General features: G+C 42.1%; 1 protein-coding gene across 1 annotated transcript in view; it reads left to right on the top strand.

Moving 5' to 3' along the window:
* Positions 1-217: 217 nt before the first annotated feature.
* The window catches only part of DLGAP2 (DLG associated protein 2), an 88,401-nt gene continuing 77,314 nt past the window's right edge, over positions 218-11,304 (top strand). Inside the window, exon 1 of the mRNA XM_035889903.1 lies at positions 218-1,219. Within this exon, the coding sequence (XP_035745796.1) occupies positions 218-1,219 (1,002 nt within the window). The remainder of the gene's footprint in view (positions 1,220-11,304) is intronic.

Here is an 11,304-nt window from a genome sequence, read left to right as displayed (position 1 = left end):
AGTTTTAGAATGGTGAATGAAATTCCATGAGAGGTGAGACTTTCCATCAAGCTCATAGAGAAAAAATGTTTAGTTCTACAATATACTTGGATTTTGCAAGCTAATCTTTTAATCAGACACATAACAGGTTTTATGTGTTCTCCTGACAGACCAGCAGTACTCATGGTCGCCTTCTCAGCACTTCAATGAAGAAAGATACTCTCCTGCTCCGAGGAATATGAAAGGATTATCTGGTAGTCGCAACCAACCACAGTTATGTTCAGCTCATACTTGTGGCTTAGCATCCCCTGAAGATTGTGAACACACCCACGACCATATCCACCATGGGCAGGAGCCAAGGCAATCGTATCTTCTCAGCCCCACGGAGAGTTGCCCGATGGACCACCATCGTTGCTCACCACGCAGCTCCATTCATTCTGAATGCATGATGATGCCCATGGTAATGGGCGATCACATGTCAAGTAGCACTTTCCCCAGAATGCACTACAGCTCACATTACGACTCAAGAGACGACTGCGCCATGTCTCACGGTAATCCTAAGATTAACCGTATTCCTGCTAACCTTTTGGACCAATTTGAGAAACAACTTCCTCTTCACCGGGATGGGTTTCACACTTTACAGTACCAGAGGACCTCAACAGCTGCGGAACAACGCAGTGAGAGCCCAGGAAGAATACGCCATCTCGTTCATTCTGTCCAGAAACTTTTTACTAAATCTCATTCTCTGGAAGGATCATCCAAGGGCAACGTCAATGGAACAAAGGGAGACAGTCGAGGGGACGACCATCATCACGGGCACCATTCCAAGCATAGCAAAAGGAGTAAAAGTAAGGAGCGAAAACCAGAAACCAAGCATAAATCTGGGATGAGCAGCTGGTGGAGCTCTGATGATAATTTGGACAGTGATAGCACTTACCGAACCCCTAGTGTGGTAAATAGGCACCATGCAGATCATATATCCCATTGCTACCCTGAGGCGCTCCAGGGGCATTTTGGGGATCTCTCATTGAAGACTTCCAAAAGTAACAATGATGTGAAATGTTCGGCTTGTGAAGGGCTAGCAATGACCCCTGATGGTAAATATATGAAAAGGAGTTCTTGGTCCACGCTAACAGTAAGTCAGGCTAAAGAAGCTTATCGCAAATCATCACTGAACTTAGATAAACCTCTGGTTCATCAGGAAATCAAACCTTCCTTGAGGCCGTGCCATTACCTTCAGGTAAGAAAAAGACTTTCTTAGTATTTGTAATGGAAAAACCATCACAGTTTATGCCATTAAGTCATCGTAAAAAATACAAGGGCAATCTGTGTGTCTCTCTTAAAGAATACCTGTATGGCTCACCTAATGCAGATATTCCAGGAAAGTGAGAAAACGCTGGCTTCTGTCATGGTTTATAGGGCTAGATTAAAAACTAAATAAAACTGATGTGATACAAATTAGTTTATGGTCAGTGGATGTGTTTTCAACTTTGGAGTTCACACTGAACATCTTGATAAAATCCATACACCAGACTGAACAAGGGGCAGTTCTCCCAGCAGTCTGGGGGCTAGAAAAAGTGTGTCAAATACATCTGTAAAGGAGTAATTTTAAAAGCAGGCTGTGTGAATGTCTATTTTTCCATTATTTTATACCTTTTCTTCAGGTTGTTCTAAGTAACAGGATAGATTTACTGGTGTACTCAATTGCTTTGTCGTGATTATGATTACTCACAAACTTCCTTTTTGTGACTGGGTCACCCAAAATCATGATGAACTGAATCTCTTGAGACCATACTATAAGCTATCCTTCTTAAAAGTTATATGGGTACCTCAGAGAGAGAAATATTATGGGCCTGGTACTTAGACTGTTTGTGGTGGTGTTCTGCATACTTGTTTTCTTTAGCAGCAACGAAGAAGCTCCCACTTTCTCCTACATTTAAACTTTTATACCTGCTGCTTGCTGCCATTTGGCACCCCAAAGTCATGCTAGTGTAGCCATTTATGACGCTGCATGATGATCTGGATGTTAAAGTGATATGGGTTTACAAATTAGCTTCCACAGCATTTTTTTTAGATAGTTATGTCATTTACATGGCCTAGGTCCATCACAGTTCTATGACAAGTGTCATTAGCACATCAGGGTGTCCAGAGAACTGACGTGGGAGTAGAGCAGAAAGGAGGGAGTAGCTGGGAGGATATCTTCTTCAGCTAGCTTTGCCACTAGCAAAAATGTAATATACAAATATTCTCTTAGGCATTTTTACCAAGAACAGCCTGCAAAGCCCACATTGTTCTGGGTGCCTTGTCTTTTATTTCTTTTTAAGGAACTTCTCTTTCTCCAGAACTTAACTGATTCTCACATTAACATGGGCAAATTTTCACTCCACATATATGTATTTAGAGATTTTCAGTTCCTGTGGACTCTGCAGAAGCCAACAAACACAGACTCTCAAACGTTGTACTTTTGTGCAGAGCTCTCTCCCCCCTGAGCAATGGGGGACCAGTAGCAATGAGCCACACTTGAAGAGCCAGATTTTTTTCAAATGCTTATGCAGACATCCAGGATCAATCTTCCCTGCTGAAACAGGGAAAGTTCCTCATTGCAGACAAAGGAAAATAAGGAAATTGCAACCTTCATAGCATTACCATGTAAATTGATTCCAATTTAGACTGACAGCTGTGACATTCTATCATATCCAAGTACAGTTCTCATGTATGTAAAACAGCCTGCACTTCCCTGGAAGCTTTTAAACTTGACAAGCCAGAACTGGAAGCGCCTCCTGTGCAGAGACTTCCACTTGTGTCTGTGTTCTAAAACCACGTGTACAACTCTGACATTACAGAGAAGTTTGGGTATGACTAGCTTTTTCCTTACCGTGACATACTCCTACTTCTACACAGACAGTGCTGGTTCCTCTACATCTCTGATGGAGTTTGTGCTTTTGTGCTTTCCTTCTCATCATGTTTCCTTGTTTCTTCTTCCTCCCTCTTTACATCTCATTTTTCTTTGCAGAAGCCACCAGTTCTTACTTTTCATGGGCCTTCTCCTTACTTCCAACTTATACCAGCATCCTGAAGTGAACGTGAAACACTGAGTTCACAAACTAACTTGGTTATTGCTAAGCCTTGGATCAAACCCAGTAGCAAGCCTAGGGAGCAGGAAAGCACATTTTTTGCAGTCCTTGGTTTATGCTTTTTGTGAATTTGGGATGACTACAGAAAGGAATTTTCATCCAGTAATTAGGAAGGTTCATCTGCTGGTAGGTTCATCCAGCTTAAAATCTAGGAGATGTGAATTTAAATGTTTGCTGCACCAGAGACTTTCAGTGTGATCTTTGTTTCTAAGCCCCTTTAAAAATGGGATACTAACCATCCCCTATTCACAGAGATCCTATAAAGGAAATTTGTAAGACATGAGTGCTCAGTTACTATAATAAAGAATCTATCATTGTGACCAAAGCAATAGTACCAGGAATTCTACAACAGGAATATTCTCATTACAAAACATTAAAATAAAATCTGTGTTCTGTAGAATCTGAATACGCCGTTCAGAGCATAGATATCCTTCAGGTTGAGTGGCTGGCTTATTCACTAGCCTAAGGTCAGCAAACAAATTGAAGGGACCCCATTCTGTCAATGTCGTAACTAAATGCTTAGTTTTGAAACTTCTGCTTTGAGGGATGCTGTGCTGTCACACAGTAATCATAAAGGCCAGAGATATAAGTCCCATTATTAGCTCTGCCATGAACTTTCTCTCTGACCCAGGAAATGTAATTTGTTAATCACTGCACACTTCAATTACTCTATCTGCAAAACTGAGGAAGGATATGTAACTTTTCTTACGGCACTGTAAGGAGCATCACTAAATAATGATTGAATAAATATAATCATTAGGTTCAGAAACTGAGAAAGCTAGAGAAACATGTCAGGATCCCTAGCCAGGAGAGATTCTGCCATGCTCCAGAATACCTGGAAATGAGAATTCAAGGGATTATGAAGCTGATTATGCAACAGCAGATTTCCCTGAGGTGCACAAGTGAACAGATTAGCGAAAAAACCCAGGCCCTTCACAGGATCTGTGTGTTTAGAGCATTACAACACATGATACTAAAAGACATTTCTCCTTAGTGATGTCAGCTATATATTTTTAAATTCTTTGTAAAGCAAAGCTGTGAAGTTATAGTCCTTCAGCGATCTTATATATGAGTACATAAACATACCCCAGAATAATAAAAAATATTTTCTATGTTTATATATTAATATTATGAATTTATTATATATATATGGCTTTTAATCTGCTACCTAGTTATATGAGGATTCACTGTACCCAACTCACTTTTCTGTCTACTGGTCATCTTGTTATTTTTTTCTTTTGACACCTGTGTGAAATATTGCTGTTTTCCACTGAAGAGCCCCAAACTGGAAGACCATGACAGTGTCTTAGGCCTGTGCTTGAGACCATGTTTTCTGTGTTGTGTTTCTGGGCTTCCATTTTGTCTTCCACAGTAATCACTGAACTGCTTTTTCCTTAAAACTAAAACCCTGAAGAATGAACAAAGGAAATTTCTTTCTAAGAAAATGAGCTTCTACCAAATTCACAAGATGCTTGAAAACAGGAAATGAGAAAAGAGGTTTTGAAGGCGTCTGCACATTATGAGCTTAAGTCATGTCCTAGAGTTGAAAGCAGGTATTTCTTTAACCTGATAAACTCCAAGCTTAGCCCCTGACTCCTCTCTTAGGATTTCACATTCCCTGCTCCTCCACAGAGCGCCCTTGCAGCTGGGGGATCTCCTTGCACGGGGAGCGTGCTGTTGTAAGTTAGAGCTGATTCAGTCAATGTGCCTTGGTTCCAGCACGGGTGCTCATCTAGTCCTAAAGTGGATGGTGTCAGAGAACTAAATTAGTAGAAATAAAACTGCATAAAATAGTGATTTTTTTTTTTTTTTCTCATCTAAAGTTTGGATTGGATTTACATCACTCCTGCTACAATGGAGGTGGTGGGAACATGCAGACAGAAGGGAGAGGGGAAGAGTGGGAAGCCCCTTTGGGCTCCATCTCATCGTTAAATCAGCTTAGCTGTGAACCAGACAGCCAGCTAGCACCACAGGAGCAGAGAGCAGCCATTTGCAACTGCACACTAATAGCATTTATCAGATTCTTGTGAATGATTAGCAACAGTTTTTACGTATGGACCTTTAATTTCTATTTTGAATGCAGACAAATTGAGCTACAAATGCATTTCTGGGCACAAAACACTCCTGTCGTCTCACTCCACAGGCAGAATAGCCCAAGTAGGTCACACATGTAGTAAAGTGCACTTTTATATAGCTTTAGCTATAGCGGCTGCTACTGCTCTCCGTGTCATTTTAATTTTAATATAAAATATGTTAAGAAAAAGATAAATGAGTTGTGAGATCTCTTCTGTCTTCATCAGCTGTTTTGGCTAATTAGATTCAACACATATACAGTGCAATGACTTTGATTAATTTTACTCTGATATGAGTACTAGTGAGGGGCAACGATTTTCAACAGAAAAAGCACATATGAGCTAGATAGCTGTGCTAAAATGATGAATACAAAAGCATCGCTTACAGTTTCCAGGACTGAAATACTTGTGAATGCTAGTTAAAGAAAAGCAATTCCCACAATAAAGCCAAAAGACAGGCAAGAGCCTAGCACTCATCGTCATTGAAGTTCTGGAGAACAGTGCTACGTGTCACTGATTAATATTCCTCCCTCAGGCATTCAACAGCCTGCGAAGCGGCAAGCAATCAAGGTAAACATACCACAAGGTACAGTGAATGAGTCAGCACTAAGAGAGAAAATAGCATGTTGTTCTAAAAATGGCTTCAGCCCACTCCTGTCTTCCTAGTGCATTTAAGTACTAGCGTCATCCATTACCGCACTGGCACTGCTAAGCATGTGGGTAATAATGTCAGCTGTGTTCTCTACAGAATGAAAGAAAAGCACAAGAGTTGGTCCTTAAAAAAGGAAAAAAAAAAAAAAGCAGCAGTTTCAACAAGGCTCTTTGCTGGTTTAAGTTATGCCTACACGGAGAGCTTTGAGGACAAGCAAATGGATAAATAGGCATTAAGCCCTCAGTTACCTTTTCCAGGAACTCTTCTGGGAAGAGGACAGATTCCCACCGTGAGACCTCTGCCCCCAAGGGGCATGCTACTGCTTTGCATTCTCCCTCTGATTTGCAAGGATGGATGGATTTGAACTCAACACACCTTTCTCAGCACTTCATCTCTGTGAAACTAGATTGTATCTGTTTGCTTGACATAAACTCGTATATGAACTACAGAAACTACATCCAACTCTACCAGCTGATGGATACTGTCGAGTTAGCCAAGAGCTAGTGGAGTTTTGATGCTAGCATCCAAATCACTATCACCCACGCTGCCTTCACAGTGATTTATGACCAGCCACCACTCCAGAATTAACTGGGTTATTTCCACAACAGGAAAAGCTAGTTTGGCTGGTAGGGTAGCAGGGTAGACTTCATCCTAGATCAGCCTGCACATGTGCTGTACCATTTTGGTTTCTACAGCCCATTATAGTCCCACAAGGATGCCTCAGCTAGCCCTGTGTCCTCCAAGTCAGGGCTGGAGATGTGCAAGAGAGACCTGTGATGCCCAGACAATAAGGGAAATGATGGAACGGTTAATGCCCCACAGTCCCTTCACAGTCTTAAAGTCAGCCTGCAACGTCTGGTGCAGTACCTGGGGCCACTCTGCGGAGTTATTCCCCAGGTCAGTAAGGGTGCAGTCCTCCCATGCAGAGCAACAAGCTCAACCGCTCGTACTTGTTCCTTATAATGTTCTCTCTACCCATCATATCCCTGAAGTATTGAACTTAGGATTTTAAGAACATTAAATAAAAAGGATTTAAGAAAGCTGGCACTTCCCTGTATTTACAGAATGCTGATAGTTTTGTGTGTTACGAAAACCAGAATACTTCTTAAATATCCCTTCCAAAGGAAAAGAAAATAAAAAACCAAACAGAAAATAAATACATTCAGTCAAGGATGGTGTGAAGCTCTGACTAAACAGTTGTCTCAGATTACCATTACTGTGTTAATCAGTGACACGGCAGCACACTGCTTCCATGCCCATGTGCTAGGACGCTCACACTGGCTGAAACGAATCGCTGAAGCTTTTTTCCAAACAAGAGTGGAAAGATTTCAGAGTTAGTATTTTCTTAAAGCTGCCAAAACAAGCGCCCATTACTGTAGAAATGTCAAAGCTAGGAGTAGAAAAGGGAGGCCATGATCCCACTGCCCTTTAATCAGGGGGAATTGTCCTCCTTTATAACGTTAGTACAGTGTGTTGCCAAATTGTTTTTTGATGTTCGCCTCACCAAAGCTGAAGGCTGACCTTTGCAGTAGTTACCCAAAGGTGTCACTGGGTCTGAAGAAGTTTTCAGCCAGGAGTAACTTATTATTTTATACACTCAGGCCAGTTGGATCTGTCAAATGAGACTGCCAGGAACTCACACTCGGGGCTGTAATGCCTGCACCCCCTCCTATGCTGCACGCTTGCTGCCTGGGGCAGGCACGGCTCCTCTCCTGAGCAGTCTATACCCTTTTTCCTGCAAGAAGGTGACTGTAAAAAATTGTGAAGTATTCATCAATGTTGCTTTGATTTTTTTTCCCCCAACTGGTTTTGGCCATCTTGCAGTGCTGTGCGTAAAGGTTTTTATTTTAAAATGGATTTGCACGTGTCTTTAAATGGCTGAGTGTCGATATGGATAAGGTCCCTGGTACTTCTGGTAGGGGAATGGATCTTTTCAAAAGTGTGCAGATAGTTAAGTGTTACCTAGTAGCTAGACAGGAAAAAAATACTCATTCCACTCTGCAAGCAAAATAATTAGAGTCACCTGGAGTTAACTGTTCAAAACTGTCAATCATTGGTTAAAATGAGAAAAATGGATGAGCAGCAAATACGTCTTTTCTATAGAGCCTTTAAAATGATTTATGTTTTAAAGGCATGCACTGTTTTTTTCACTAGTAGTCCTATAACATATAGAAAAAAAGGTTGTATCATTTCCTGCTTAGATTAAATAAGACACTGTTTACTACAGGCCTTCTTTTGGGTCTGCCCTGGGTATGCTGCCTTTTAGGTTCTTCTTCCCTCTCTAGCCTTAGAGCAGCTCTGCAATGTTGGAGCCCTTGCTACATCTGCATCTATGGTTCTGGAGGTGCTGTGCATTGTAAGTATGTATGTTGGGAGCACCGCTCCTTTTCTTCCCTTAAGGGCATTTTTGTCCCTTTCCTTATACTTCTGTGGCAGTGAATGGTCTGTGGGGTCTTGCCCCACTCACGCAGGTAACGATAAGGTGACAACTCTGAATTTCCTTTAGTGTCTGCAGTGGTAAAGACAAAGCTATTTCCAGAGGGACCTACAGGAGATTTTGGCTGATAGGTCATGCAATGTTGAGAGTCTGGGCTGAACGGGCTGATAATACTTTATTTTCCCATTTCCAAAAGCAGCTAGAAAAGGACAGAAGAGTAAGGCACTGCAATGCCTGCACGGTGCTGCGCTGTGGGAGCACACATTGGCCATGATGCAGCGAGGCCACGGGGCTGCAGGTGACCCCGCGTGAGCAGCAGATCATGCCTCCCACGCCGGGAGCCTGCTCTCCCACAACTTCATCAGTCAAAAAAACCCAGGCTGTTTTTCTTCACTGTGCTGTGCAGGTAGCTGGGCTCCATCCACCCTGCAAATGTGGTTCAGGCAATTGTGTCTACCTCTCTCAAAAATATCTGCCAGGAAAACTTGTAGTTGGCTTCAGTGGCTGATATTGTGGTCCCCTGGGCTTTGTCTGTGCCCTGTCAGTCAGGCAGCCCAGCCAGCATATTCTTGGCTCCCCTTCACCTCTAGTGAGTGACAAGATGCAATCCAGTTTAGGTCTTTGCCCTTTTGATGCTTGGTTTTAGTAGAATTTCCATTGTAATTAAATTAATTAAACTTATAGAGAAAGACATAAAGGAAAATGCAGCTATGAGCTGGCCCTAAAAGGCAAAGAGATAGAAAAACAAACTCTGGGTGTGTGACTATGGCACATTAATTGGCAGAAATGCTTGATTTTGTGGCAAGCATGAGAAGTTCCAAGTTTTGGTCTTTGATGCTTCCGTGGATCTCCACTGTTAAAATAATCGCTAACTTATTCTACATCTATACTATCAGACTGCACAGTGTCAGGAAGGGTTCCTTGGCGCTGCATCCCGGTCCTCTGTACTCTTTTGTGTCTCAGCCTGTCTTGGACATTGCTCTCATCCAAATATTTCCCTAAGCAGTTCCCAGGTACAGTTCAGGGCTTAGCACAGGCCAGGGACCATTCCTGGTAGTCACGCTGGTTTGGAGGCAAAGATTGTTCAATAGCGTGGGTGTTCAGTGCTGCAGGCAGCTGACCTCCAGGCAAGACAGCGGGTCTTCATTTACCAATGTAAGCACAGCCCTAGGGTACTCACCGTACCATTTTCATCCTTCTCTCTGGCCAGTACTGATGACTGGGCAGCAGCACAGTGAGCTGGAGCAACTCATCAGTTCAGCTGAAAACTTATCTTTACTTATCTTTATTACTGTTAATAATAGGCAGCACTCTAAGTCACTTTACCATTACTAGCATTCCTTGAAAAGCTGAATATTGCTTAAGGAAAACCTGCCCCACTTAAGTTGTTGGTAGTATGATTTTAAAGATGCTTAAGCTGATCACGAAGCAGCATCCTGGGTCGCCTACCAAAGGAAATACGCGGCCAGCTGGAACCCAGGTTTCTTGATTGAATCTCTACAGTTTTTGTGTCTTAGATTGAGAGGCTATATATATCTAGGTTCTCATTTAAGTACAGGCCAAGCCCTCCTTTCAGGCCAAGCTCATCTAATATCAAAGTTCTGGCACAAGATCTCAGCGAGCTCCAGGATTAGCAAGCAAAAATCACTTATACTGTGGACAAGCCCACCACTGCCCAGAGTCCAGAGGAACCCAGAGGGACCTAGCAATGTAGCAGAGGATTTGCAGGCAACTGAACTGCACAGGTCTTTGCCAGCAGTATTAGCACAGTGGGTCATGAGGTGGGCTTTTGGCCCACATTCATCCAAACAATAGGCTGCAGGGTCCTCACAACACTATTTACAGTATTTAACCATCAATTTACAGCTTACAATTCACACTGCTGCTGGAGGACCAGTTAGGAAACAGAGTGCTGCTGCTTTTTTTTTTTTTTTTTTTTTGAGTTCATCACTGTTGAGATAGGACTTATAAAGTAATATTAAAATGAAAATAACGCTGTTCTGTAGAATATACAGAAATGGTGACTAAGCAATCCTGACTACACTGGACAGAAGTTTTTCCATCAAGGATCAGTTAGTGCACCTTTGCTTAGAACTACACATGGAAAACTAAAATCAAGCAGTAGATAGTGCTGGTACTGCTTTGCCTATTCAAACATCTCCAAGCTGGAACGTTATGTTTGTGCTCTGTGATCTGCATGGGTGTCCAGTCCATTCCAACTCCCAAATTGCTGAATTCAGGTTGTTTTCAATCCAGTGTAAAGCATATATTGTTTGGGATCTTTGTGATTTTCTTCCTTTTCCTATGATACTACGACTGTTCGTAGCAAAGCCTGGAGAGAATGGCTGGCAAGGCTGCCTCTTGCTCTCTCAGATTAGCTCCTGCCTTGACTGACAGTGTCAACAGACTTTTGGGGAATGCTTCAAGAACTCTCTGTGCTCCTGAGCTGTCAAGGAGTTCAGGGAGTAGGGGGTGGCATGTGAAAATTAAAGCTAATTACGAGGATTGGCATTGTGAAGTGAGGAGGAGTCCCTGGCACATTTTGTAGAGATTTTTGAATGGCTTCATTGTAAAATTCATATTCTTTGAATAATGAATCAGCACATTAAAAAAACCCACAGAAAAAGCTAGTTAAAAATGTGCACTGAAAATGGTGTTGAGGTGTAGACACAAGGTTAACTATTGAGGAAACAAAGTTTTATTTCCAGATACCACATTCCTCCTGCAAAAAACCAGAGTCCACAACCAGTAAATAGGGAAATGTCATTAGTGCCATTAGCTTCAGAAGAAAATTCTAGTAATTGGTCAGTGTTCCTTCTTCAGCAAAATTCTTGAAAGCACAAGCGATCCAGCTCCCACCTCCCATTATAATATCAAGGAAACTTTCTACTGTGCTAAAAAGCATCTCTGTCTGCTTTGCAGGGATGTCATCTAGTTCATCTACTTGTAGCTGTGCTCAAAAGCTGCTTTTCCAAGGCTCCTTGAAGAAGGCGTGATTTAAGAGAAAATTTCTCACCTACATTTCAGATA

This window comes from Egretta garzetta, unplaced genomic scaffold (genome assembly GCF_000687185.1).
Source record: "Egretta garzetta isolate BGI_Z169 unplaced genomic scaffold, ASM68718v1 scaffold62, whole genome shotgun sequence".
Lineage (NCBI taxonomy): Eukaryota > Metazoa > Chordata > Aves > Pelecaniformes > Ardeidae > Egretta > Egretta garzetta.
The sequence above is the reverse complement of the archived record's forward strand: the minus strand, read 5'-3'. Positions and strand labels throughout refer to the sequence as shown.